This window comes from Gobius niger (genome assembly GCF_951799975.1).
Source record: "Gobius niger genome assembly, chromosome: 16".
Lineage (NCBI taxonomy): Eukaryota > Metazoa > Chordata > Actinopteri > Gobiiformes > Gobiidae > Gobius > Gobius niger.
In genome coordinates this window covers 23453651-23466721 of record NC_136867.1, presented here as the reverse complement: position 1 = coordinate 23466721, position 13071 = coordinate 23453651, and the positions used below count along the sequence as shown (strand labels likewise).

Here is a 13071-nt window from a genome sequence, read left to right as displayed (position 1 = left end):
TCACCCACCTGATTTTAGGAGCAATCCGTACATGCAGCAAAGATTTATAATATACAGTAATGTGTAGTAATGTGCAGCTAGGGACTGTTTCAGATACAATACCGCCACCTATCGGAAAATATAAATAACCTTTTTTTTTTTTCTTATTGGGAAGTTGTAACGTGATGTTTTGATTCAATAATCAATAAAACAAATATATGTATATTAATAAAAATAGTTTTGTTGCTATTAATCGTGGTTAAATTTCAAAATCACGTGACCTTACGCGGGGAGCGCAATGCGGAAGTGAAAGCCCCCCACAGCCATGGCGTGTTTTGCAGCGAGCAGCAGAAGTAGTAGCAGGACTTTTACAATGTTTTCTTTATTCAGGGACACTAAGCTGCTATTTTTCTTTAGCTGTCTGGTTTTTATATTTAGTTTTGTATCGTCTCCGGTGAAAGCCAAGCCGGACAGCCTGAAAGAAGTGACCGACTCGAACTGGGAGGACATCCTGTCAGGAGAATGGATGATTGAATTGTAAGTACCGCTAATGCTAAAGGCTAACCGGCTAGTCCTCCTCGTTTAGCGCTGATTTTGAGAATTACAGCGAACGTGCCGACTCCTTTAAACGTTTGAAAGCGTAATTGGCCAAGAATACCTTTTTAAGCTTGTAATTTGTTTGTTTAAATTGTATATTTGGTCAAACGGAACTATTTGTGTGGCTACTGTAACGCTACTGAACTATGACTTGGATGCTAGCTGTCATCTTGTCTCTCACTAATTTAGACATTTAAGGCTTTAAAGTGAGTAACAACATTTGGAAAGGCTGGTTGTGTATTGCTTTTATTGTGATCAATGTATACAATGTGTGCATTTTACGGGAGGCGATCATTTTTATAGGTAAATCTGTCACTAACATCGTATACATTGGGGTAAGTGGTACCAAGACGATTCACTCAATGGTAATATTGACTTTTCAAGAGAGAAATATTCACAGTGTGGTTTTGCATTGAATATCAGGCTCAAAATAGGAAGTGGCTTGAGGTTTGTGCGCTGTTTTTGTGGAAATGGCTCCTCAGGAAACTTTATTTGAAGAAACCTAGTAGTAATGTCTGCAGTGACTTTTATAAGTGAACTAATATCCCTCCGCCAAAAGTAAGGTAGCTCCTGACAAGTAGTTCCACAGTAATAAAGGAAATGAATGTGACACATGTTTACCAAATTAATATTGTACAAACTGGTGAAAAATATATCACCGTACGCACTTCCCCCACTTGAAAGGAAATGTCCTCATATAGGTGTGTGTATAGTTTCACATTGCAAGTGAATCATCTTACAGTAGACTTGTCTCAGTTTCAAAATCTTTTCACTACCACTAAATGAATGTCTCACTGTATATAGTATATTTTGCACACCTCAATAACATGTTAAACTGTATACTACTTAGTAAAGGATGGAGATAAAGCAACGGTAATCAGCAACATCTCTGAGGTCTTCTGTCTGGCTGAGATGTACTTTTTTTTCCAGCTTAAAAGAAAAGCTCTATACTAGAAAAGCCTACTTCCTTTTCAATGCAGTCTTGTTTTGACAAATTGTGATTAAAAGAAAAAATACGTACTGTTAGTGGTTTAGGAAGATATCGCAATAATAAATTCATTGCGATATTTGAAGGAGTAGGCAAATATTGCAGCCCTCTTCCCAAATGTGTTAGATGTAAAATTCCCATGCACTGTTGAGATTCTTCCCATGGCACCTTGGCTTATTGTCCTTTGTAATGTGACCCCGTACAGCTATGCTCCGTGGTGTCCGGCGTGCCAGCAGCTCCAGCTAACGTGGAAGGAGTTTGCCGACTGGGGGGACGACATGGGGATCAACATCGCCAAGGTGGATGTCACCGAGCAGCCTGGTATGTGATACTTTGGAAAAATACTACTAACTTTACTGCACAAGGACGGGATGGTTCAGGTGAAGTGAAGCTGTGGGACCGGTGAGACATTGAGTCGAGGTTTGAAAGTTTTTTCAAAATTGTTCAGTCAAGATTTAAACATTTATAACACCTTATCTGCTTATTTATTTGTTGTTTGCAGCTGGATGTGGACACTCATTTCCATGCTTTAGTAGAACGCATAAGTTAGGTGTTTTTCGAGTTTAGACATGGTTTACTCACAGTTTTTACATAATTTATTCCAGTAAGTCTCAGTTTGATCTTGGTGATGAGCCAGGTGCTTGAGCAGTCAAATAATATTTCATGCGATGGTACATTTGCCTTGAGCAGGGACTTTCTGACGATCTCTGCTGCTTCACAAAGGCCGCGTGTTGTGTTTTAAGAGGACGCTGTGGAGTTTTCTTTCCTCCGGTCTGCTCCTGTGCCTTTCTCTCACTCTGCTCTGAGCGGACCATTTAACTCCGCCCCTTTCCCTTGAGTCTCCATGGAGACGGTTGTCAATCACAGCAGAGGCATGAAGACGATGAAACTAAAACACTTTTGAAAACTCCATGGCTTATTAAGAGGTTTTACTTTTGAGAGCAGACAAGGAATATCTAAAACAGAAATAACAATGTTTAAATAAAGGGTTATGTTTTCTTAATGGGCCTAATTGTAGCTACATTATGAAATTATTAATGAGCAGGACTGTGATTAGTTTTCTTCAAAGATCAGGAGACTTTTTAAAGTTTATTTCAAATAAAGTCGATTTAAGATCGTCCAAACTGAGTAAAAAAATTGAGATTTTCTTTTTTGGCCACATCGCCCAGCCCTAATTATTATTAAAAGGTTAGTACAGCCTGTCAACCTTCATCCCAATTTCTGATACTTAACATAATTTAAAAAAGAAATAAACACTAATGCTTAATTACTTTTTATAATGAAACTGACTAAAACTTGACAAAAAACTTTTGAATTTTTGTCTGACTAAAATGTGACACAAACTATCACATGTAGAACTGACTAAAATGTGTCTAAAACTTAAAGTATTTTCAACCAAAAGACTAAAACTTAAAGGGCTTCCTAAAACAGCACTAGTTCCAGCCCTCCCACACGACTGTCATTTGCATATCCCTCCAATAGCCTCCTGGGTTTAGTCATAGCTTATTAAAATCTCTAACATGAATAAAAGTGTCCTCTTACTTAACCCCCCGTGATATTTGAAGAGTCTCTACTTCTGTTTCCCCTTTGAAACCTCTCCAACAAATCCTGTATTCTAAGCTGAAATGAACCCTAAGCAGTGTCTCGTACAATGCATCATGGGAGACAATGTTTAGCTGTTTTAAGTTACGAGTGCACGATCCAAATGGGACGTCCCAGGTCAAGTTACAAAGGGCATGTTGGGTTATTGTTGAAATAGTGGGTCATTGCTGGAGTATATAACACATTAACACACCATTTTAACTTGTCTCTTTGTGCAGTTTCTGGACATACATATGGAAATACATACACCAGTTAATGCTTCTAATATATGAAACTTTCCTTTTAAAGATCATTTTACATTATACAGTTATGCTCCATGGTGTCACTTTAAGTATTTGTGCCATGTAGACAATACGAAACCTGCTTTTTCACTTCTATTTAATTATGGAGTGCAAGCTATGGCATGATTTTAAAATGTTTCTTTGTCAAACAGTTTCTTGTCTCTTTCAGGGCTGAGTGGGAGATTCATCATCACTTCACTTCCTACAATCTACCAGTAAGTGTGGCTCTGTGCGGTTTCTGCTTTTGAAACTAAGCTGTGGTCAGTTGCAGATGTCTGATTAAAAATAAGCCTATTTTTAATGTTCTGTCAGTGGTTTTTGCTCGTGGCATGAACTGAATTGTGTGCAAACATTAAAATATATGATTACTTTAAGTGTCACTGTTGAAATGCAGCTGTACAAGTGCGTGATAAGAAGCCACGCCAGTGCAAGCTTCCTTTTGTTGGTGATTTGCCTGATAATGCAAATTGTGGTTAGTCAGACTTGCTTCAATGTCGTGCTGTGTGTTTTGCTGCTTGAGTCTAAATGTCGAGAGGTTTAAAATCCAAACTGCCAACTTCATAACCTATCCTTAAACAAAGGCTTGGTTTACTTTTCAGGGGTTCTGAATGCATTATATAATCCTAATTCATCTACTGAAAATGTTATAGCATGAAATTATTTTGAGTTAGCATGATGTTTAAACTGTAAACAGCAAAGATAGGATTTGAAGGATGTCTAATGATGATTTCATAATAACCATGACTTATTTCTGTCCTCAGAGATGAGGTCATGTTCAGATTTGCACTTGTGTTCATGCAGCGTAAGGGCCCCAGGCTGTAGTGCCTTTTCTAAACCACTAGAGAGCAGACTTAAGTGTTTTTTAGGGCCCGATTGAAAAAATTTTGGGGTCCAATGCCGATGTGAAGGGGTTGGCCGAAGGCTGATATAGGCCGATATTTTAAGTAATTTAATTCAATGTAGTTTCTTTTATCTCTCAAATAGCCAATAGTTAAACATTTATTATTATAGTAAAAGCATAGAAGTATATATAAATACCTAGTAGAGGTCACATATGCGTTTTTTTCTATGGCCGATGTGCACCGATTATATTTTTGGCCAACGTTTAAAACAATGTCTCGTCATCAAAAATGTAGCTGAGTTACTTTTGGCAAAATACAAATTGAAAATAGTAATTATGCCACTGAGCATAAGTGCAGTTAGAGTTTTCCTTTGCTCCCCATTCTTTCAGGTTTTGTTTTGACGACATTAACTTATACACCAGGGTTTGGCGTTTTTTAGTTCATACATAAAAATCCACTTGTAATTCTGTTGCTTTAATTGTAATGGCTAATACATTCCCGTATTTTGTGTAGGTAATATGTTATATTCCTTAGTTTCTGATCAAAGTCATTTATTTTTGTAACTCGTTACTTTTGTAATACGTTACCCCAACACATCTGTAATCCTGTGTATGAATTGTCTAAACATCAGTGTTGAACTGTGACAGCAGGGGGCGCTGTTTGAGGGGCAAAGGGCTGATTTATACAGGACGTTCATGTTTAGTAGGTATTTCAGAGGGAGCTTGTTTGAAAGACAAAAATCTGTAGATTCTGAACACTTTCTGTCTCTATCTCGTAAGCAAAAGTCTGCAACATGTGTGAAAATGGTTGAACAAACTTGCGACTGATTTTCACTGTGATGATTCTCCAGCGCAAACAGAATCAGGAAGTCTCTCTCACTTTGGTTCCGGTAGCAGATATTGAGAATACCTAAATGTCGGTCCGGTATATCGGTCGGGCCCCTGTGTCTTTGCTTCATAAATATCTTAGTAATGATGACACTGATTATTTTCCAGTTGTAAAGACGGGGTTTTCAGAAAGTACCACGGAGCTCGAACCAAAGACGACTTCCTCAGCTTCATCGATGAACAGAAATGGAAATCCATCGAACCCGTGTCTTCCTGGTTTGGACCCTCCTCTTTTCTGTAAGGACACTTAAGATTCACTTTATTACATTGCTTTCCACATCATCTCTTTGTTTATCATCCTAAATCTTCAGACTTATTGAGTAAAATACTGTATCAAGCAATAAAGCACTTGGATTTCAATTATTTTGTCTTTGCAGAATGAACGCAATGTCTGCTTTGTTCAAACTCTCCATGTTCATCAGAGTAAGTCACACTTTTATTTGATTGTATTTTACTGAATTGATCATTTTAACAGGTTTACATTAAAAAGTGGTCTCATAATTTTGTTTTTTGTTTCTCTTCAGCGTTGCCATAACTACATGACGGACGAGCTGGGCATCCCAAACTGGGGCTCGTACGTGATCTTTGGCCTCATCACGCTGTTCTCTGGACTGGCCCTGGGGCTGGTGAGTCATATTCACGCTCTGATCTCAGACTCCTCAGCAGCAGCGTGTCGTTCTGATTATCTCACTCGTTTGTCTCTGCAGTTGCTGGTGTTCATCGCTGATTATGTCTTCCCCTCCAGAAGGTTTTCGTCCTCAGAGTACTACCAGAGTGAGTCTCTTCTTTCACATTTCAACTTTAGCTGTTAGAGGTTGTTCTTTCTGGAGACGTGGGTGGAGTCGCCTAAATATATAATTTCAGTTTTATTAGTTTGCGCAGCATTAAAACAACAACAACACACATTCTTGACAGGAGGAGTAGTGAATTTGCTAACTCAGAAGGAGTAGGTTGAAGTTCACTGAACTTATGTAGAACCGAACCAATGTTAAATTATGATATTTACTCAAGAGTAACGTTACTAATTTTGCTCAAGTAGAAGATCCTGGTTATTTGGGTCACAATTAATTAACAAAGTAAGCAAGTACTTGAAATGTTACTTGAGTAATGACTTGAGTAATGAGTGTAAAACTCTGATTTACGCGAATGTTATGTAATTTAGTAATGAAACAAAACATGAAATCGTGTGAAAATCTTAGTATGTCATGGATATGAAAAATAAATTCTGAGGAATAATACATAAAACCTAGACAAACATCGATTATATATGTCGACATGAAGCTTTTACCGCTTAAAATGATTTACTCACAGTACTTGCTTACACAAAATGAGTAAGAAACAGATACTGTATGCTCTTTTATCTTGGATAAAAAAAGAGCATACAGTATCTTAAAAGTGCGTGAATTAATTGGATTTTGTGCTAATTTTGACCAGACATGGACTGCCTTATTGCCAATGGAAAACTTGTATGTCTCATTTCAAGTAATTTATCTTATTTAAAATGAAGTAATTCCTGTTCCAGTAGCAATTTCATTACAAGACGGCCCAAACTGAAATTCAAATAACAAACATTGTCTTAATATTGCCAAATTGAATGCCCTAAATGGCATTTACAAAGATTAACTCAGATTCCAACATGCATTAAATCTAAATCTCTTACCATTGTCATCACTCGTGTATTATTTTTGCAGAAATTGTGATCCTTTTTGGGTAGTATTTCCATTTGCTTTTAAATAGCAAACTACTTTTGTTTCATGGAATTTTTGCAAATATTAAGAAATGTTTTGCATTTGTGGCATTAGAAATATAATAGTTGGGCATCAAAATGGCATTGAAAGGCATACAAAGCTTGACCATATTATAGTTGGTGTGTAATGTCAAAATGCTGCTTTTTCCCAGTCCTAACCAGAATATGAAGCCTGCCGCTGTTTTAGATGGATATAGATATACAGTGATAGACAGATACTTGCTTACCTAATATATTAATAGATGATGCATTATCCCTCTTAGGTGGTGCTTCCATCAGCTTAAAGTGAATCTGATAAAACACTGAGGCAGAAACTAAATGAAGGTTTAAGAGGAGGATGTGATGTTAAACGGACTTTGTCTCATGAGTGTTTGGATGTTTCTTCTTGCAGAGAAACAGGCGGCGGAGGCGGCTCGGCTGCTCCGGGACGACGAGCACGAGGCTGACGGAGAAGAGGAGGACGAGGAGGATGAAGAGGAGCTGTGGAGACGGAGGAGAGCGCCCCCCGAAGGCCGCTCCGACAACGCTGCTCAGTCCACAGACGGAGCGGTGAGGAAGAGAGCGGTGAGAGCCAGAGGCGCCGAGGAAGACGACGAGAGCGAGAGCTAGATCAGATCACGACGCGTTAAACTTACGTCCTCAAAGCCTCAACTCCTCGATTCCTTCACTTTTCGCCCTGTCCACAAAGGAGGGCAGACTTTGGGGCCACATGTTCCCAAATTAAAAGACTTTTCCAAAGAATTTCAATATCAGATTCTCAAAAGTCAAGTATTGTGAAAGAGCTTGGCTGAGTCCATCACAGCAAAACTACTCCAATTAAGAAAGCAGTGTTAACACATTTTTAAAGCCCATAATCCAACATTATTTTGGTTCAAAGTGTTTATCAGGCCGTGCAGAAATAGTAAACCACACTGTAAATCGAAATGGAAAGTTGTTTTTTTAGTAGCTGCAGCAGGAGGAGCCCCCCAGTCAAAGTCCTCTCCAGCTCTTCTTACTAAAGAATTCCTACAGAGACATAATTTCCTTATAGGAGGTAAAATGTCAATGCTGAGGTTCCACAAATAATGTGTTTAATAAGTAATTTTGCCGTGCCAAGTAAAACTGGAGTGGAATAAGTATTTTTGCACCAGCGCGTTGCAGGATTTGACGCGAATCCCTGTGGCAGTGTGACACTTCAGACACAGGATTTAGCATTATTAACATTAATAAGATGAGACACATGGATTACTGTTGCAAGAGAGGGAAAACCTGGCTCATTTGTTTGCATGTTAACCTCTTAACCCCCACCTCAGTCAAGTACGACTGGACCATAAGCCTATAGGCCAGAGTGATGCTTCATTTGAAAACTTGGATCCACAAAACTGATCTTTTTCGCCACATTTTTGTTGCTTTTTTTGTCACGTTTTTGGTGCTTTTTCATCACTTTTTTTGTCACATGTTTTGCTGCGTTTTTTTGGTCGAAATTTTTTACTTTTAGATTTGGGTCAAGTCAAACTGCAGAAAATGTGCTTGGTTCAGACGGGGGTTAAGAGGTTGTGTGACAGACTGAAGCCGGATCCTAACGATAGTTTCTCTTGATCATTTTAAACTCATCTTCTGACATCAACGGGGCTAGATGCAAGTTTGCCATTTTAAACTCACTACTGCCACCTCAGGTCTTGCGTGTAGCTGCACCTTCTATAATAAGTTCGTGCATGACGGCAATTCGGATCCAAATTAACACGTTTTTGAGTGACTGCAGGATTTTCGAGGCAGTTGTGGTGAACAGGTCTGAGCTCATTCTACACATTAGGACATTGTTGGAACATGTAGGGGGAGGAAAATACATAATTTAAACTCCGTATAGTCCCTTTAAATAATATGTATCTTATTTCTAGATAAAAAAACAACATATTTTTAATCCAAATTTCCACTGGAAAATATAATAAAGCTGCAAAAATGATGAACGCAAGTGAGGTCTGATCCATTTCTCTTGTGTGAGTGAAGCGAAAAGGAGGAGTCGAGGTGTTGGGGAAGTTTTGAGACGTAAAGTTTAATCCAATGGCCACAGAGACTCGACCCGAGGGCGGCCATGTTGGGGCAAAGCAGCAGCGTCTCCAGCAAGAAGTGTCTAAGCGCACCATCCAAAACGGCTTCTGCTTTTGTTAAACTTCGCTTTCGGCGCTTTCGACTCCGCTGGGAACACGATTCTTGGTTTCTTTTTGGGACGAAACATCTCGGAGGCTGGGTTTGATCGGAACGGGCGAGGAAAATATCAAAGATGTGTTGGTGCGGTCGCTTTGATTGATTACTTTTATCTATGCATTGTTTCTAAATGTGTGTTTAGGACTTCACTCCTGGTTCGTATTCAGAAATGTTTCGAATACTGTAGGGTTTCGATTTTCAAACCATTATAAAGTGAGTTAAAGTGTTTGAGAGCTTGATGTGTAAATATTGTTTGAATGTGTCCAGGCCTCAGTACTTTTGTTATTTGTTTAAGAAATGTGTGAAGCGCCATTGACTTATTGTGTAAAATTGCTGAATTTCATATAATAATCTCCTTTAGTTCTTCTGCGTTTGGTTTTTATGTTACTTGACCTCCATTTTACCAGAAAAGGCTTCAGTATCTCTTCCCATAAAGAACCGTATTGTACATGTTTTTAGTGGGTGGTGGTGCTTTTGTGTGGAAATAAAGCAGCAGGATTTTCGAGCTTCAAGCTGTCACCAAGATAAAGGATATAGATACAGACGGCATCTCGTCATAGAAGAGGGCGTGGCTTCACCGAGGGGGAAAATAGAATCTTTTGGGAAACACAATTTTTCACTTATTTATCACACATAAATAAAGTCAAGCCTAAATCGGGCCCATCTGGATTTTCTCATAGAAGATTGTTCCGTAGAAGTGAAAAAACAGCAGTTGTAGCTAGTGCTAGCTAACCGTTAGCATTAGCCCGATGCTAACATGTAGCATCAAGTTAGCATTCTCCGTGTTTTTATGTATTTATGGGCTGTTGAACCACTTTGCTCCCCTCCATGTCTTTGTTTCTTTATTTAGTATAAAACTATATTCATAATTCAGCAATTGTTGAAGTAGTTTTTGAATAATTAGAGATTTTTCTCAATTGTTTTCCCCCTTAACTGTTGACCATATATGGGCGACTCCAGAGACGCCATTTGTATCTATGGTTCAAATTCTGTAGCTTTTCTTGTGGGTGTTTCTTTTGAAAATTGATACAGGAAATCAAATTTAGGGCCATTGTATTTTCAAATGTATCAAGTGTTAGTTTGATTGAGATCGAGCCAAAAAACTGTCTTCAAATGATCACAATCTGGTTAGAACTAGCTTTGCCTCTAACTCATTCAATCTCCATTTAAACGTTTATTTTTATAATATATTCTTTCTTTCATGGTTTACTTAAGTTATTCATGTCTACTGTAAAGACGCACATTTTAGGAGTCTCCAGGATGGTTTGAACTTGTAGCGAATCGATACAAAGACTAATTTATTGTAGGAAGCGATAGTGATTTTCAGAGAACCGTGTGAGTTGAACAAGCCTGATTTACTGTACATTGATAAAACATCCACCTTGCTGGACTTCCGTTTCGTTACATATGAAACTAACATTTATCGTGTCATTTTTGCCTGTGAATATTCCTTGATTCTGGTTTGTTAAAAGGAGTTGATGGATTTTTTTGAATGTTTTTAACGCCGGACTAATTTTATATTTTGCATTTTCTCTTTAACCAGTGAGAGACGGTTTGTGTTGGGAACGCGAGGCTTGTAGCATTTCGACTTTACTTTGAGCGGAATGAACTCTCTTTACCGAGTGATTGTTTTCAAATAAAATGTGGAGTTTCATTTGTGTCTTGTCATTCAACGTTGAAAAAGGTGTCTTTTGTGGCTATAATGCAAAAGATGGGGTTTAAAAGTATAAAGACGAACTAGACTACCTTTTGTTTATTGCCTTGAGGGTCATTTTGTCAAAATGTTTTAGTCTTGACAAAAATGTCTGGTTTTAGTAAAGATTTAGATGGGAAATTATTCTTACATTAATATGTTTGCATCTTCTTAATGTATTCCTATTATTTTTCAGTGGTGAGTATCGAAAATAAGTGTTAAGTTCTTTGAAATAATTTGATTTAAAGGCACACGGCATAACATTTTCGACGTGTTGTACTGTTTCCATCAGTACAATACGTGTGCTTAAAGCAATGCTAAGTAACTTGTTAACCTTAAATCCTTTTCGTACTGTTTATGTAAATGGGATGATTGGAGGGTCTTTCATCTCCCCCTGGTGTCTCTGGCCAGAAAACCACAATTGCAACTTGACTGCCACCGGACCGGAGCCACCAATACACACTAATAGAATCACGAAAAAGATGCTAACAGGCTAACGGGCAAAGCTAACTGTGGGCTAGCGCCACTTAAACAGTATTTACAGCCAAGTTTGAGTGAAAAAACATTTCCATTGTGCAATTGGATGCACAATATCCCTCTCACCCTTTGTCTGTCAATCAATCAAAGTTTATTCATAGAGCACTTAATAACAACACAAGTCACACCCAAAGCGCTTCACATGAATGGGACGGGGGGGGGGGGTTCATTCACTCCATGCTGATGGTGGAAAGCTACATTTGTAGCCACAGTTTCCCCCAGGGCAGACTGACAGAAGAGAGGCTGCTCATATCTGCGCCTACCAAAGAAATATTTGGGGTCGGAGATAAGAAACAAGATGTTTATGAAACATTAACAAAAAATCCTGTCACAATTCTTAAAACAATTTCCTAAGCGACATTTACGCTTTTATGGCACTAGAGGGCACTGTTGTTCAAGTTTTCTTCTCAGTCTCTACTATGAGTAGATCCAGCAAAATAAAGTACAGACAAAATCAAGAAATGCAATAAATAAATAATGAATGTAAAGGAACACGTGTTATACCTTGCTGACTAATAAAGCTGGGGTCAGCTGGACATGTTGGCTAATCAGATAATGTAAGTAATATTTTACATCCGTGTTCTGTCTAACATGCAATCCCTTCAGTAAACTTGTTGGGGGATAATGTTGGGTAAAACATCTAGTGAAAATGTTTTTGTTAGGAGTAAAAATTATAATCAATTTAATCATCTTTACATTGATATTACTTAATTTCTCAACATATATAGTAAAGTCTCACCTGGCCTTGTTCCGTTGTCTTTTGACAGTAAATTTAATTGACATGAGGCTCTTTCAAACTGTGTCACTGAAGTTCAGTAGCCCCTTCTTTTCATTTTTATCCAGTTTTTATCCATCAATAAATATATCTGGTCATTCTACTCATCGTTTTCATTTACTTTTTGTGAACAAAATTAACATTGCACTGTGTTTTTTTTCTTCAACTTAAGTGAAAAAGGGAAGTTTTCTCTTACTTTAATGAATATTTTGTCTACACTGACCACCTTTCTGATTCTAAATAACTAACAAAGATCAGGTGGTTTCTGTAGGTCTTGAGGCCAGTACAGGAAGATATAATCTTAATGTTCCTCATGTGGATCCAATGAAAACATGTGACACTGAGCTCTTCTGTAAACAATGGGAGCAGGTTTATCCTTTGATGACAGTTTGTGTTGCAGAAGTACAGTCTAATCAGGCCTCACAATGACAGGTGTCCCGGCCGCCGACACAGCAATAATGCACAGTGTCTTAAACCTGTTCTAATCCCTGTTATTCAATGATAACTTTTAACAGACTCAGTCCTCACTGACTCTTATCAACACAATGGAGCCACAGTTAGTAGACCTGAGTCACCTGACCTTTGCTTTTCCTTAACTTTGAACACACACTTCCTGCCACTCTTTGGTCCACTTCCTGTTAGCGTTTAAAACAAAGTGTGACGACGGGCCGGTGCTTCACGACGAGTGTGAGTGAGCGGGCCATTTGTGGGCGTAGATTTGTTCATTCTTCACTTATTAACCTCCAGCTGAACCGAGCACTTTTTCTCCAGTTTGGCTTTGCCCAAATCTAAAAGCTTCTTAAAGAAAGGGTAAAAATAGCAACAAAAATGAGATAAAAATGAGGATGGAAAGAAGAAAAAAACATGACAAAAAAGCGATGAAAATGCAACAAATAAAATCTACAAAGGAGGACCAGAAAAGTGACAGAAAAGTGACAAAAAAGTGTCACAAATGTAAC

General features: G+C 38.2%; 1 protein-coding gene across 1 annotated transcript; it reads left to right on the top strand.

The window, feature by feature from the left end:
* The first annotated feature begins 291 nt into the window (after positions 1 to 291).
* tmx1 (thioredoxin-related transmembrane protein 1) lies at positions 292 to 7667 on the top strand. The gene is made up of 8 exons (XM_079573948.1): positions 292 to 516; positions 1770 to 1885; positions 3617 to 3662; positions 5285 to 5413; positions 5554 to 5599; positions 5701 to 5802; positions 5884 to 5950; positions 7315 to 7667. Exons 1-8 carry the CDS (start codon positions 305 to 307, stop codon positions 7530 to 7532), a joined length of 936 nt encoding a protein of 311 aa, XP_079430074.1. The 5' UTR covers positions 292 to 304; the 3' UTR covers positions 7533 to 7667.
* The last annotated feature ends 5404 nt before the right edge of the window (positions 7668 to 13071 follow it).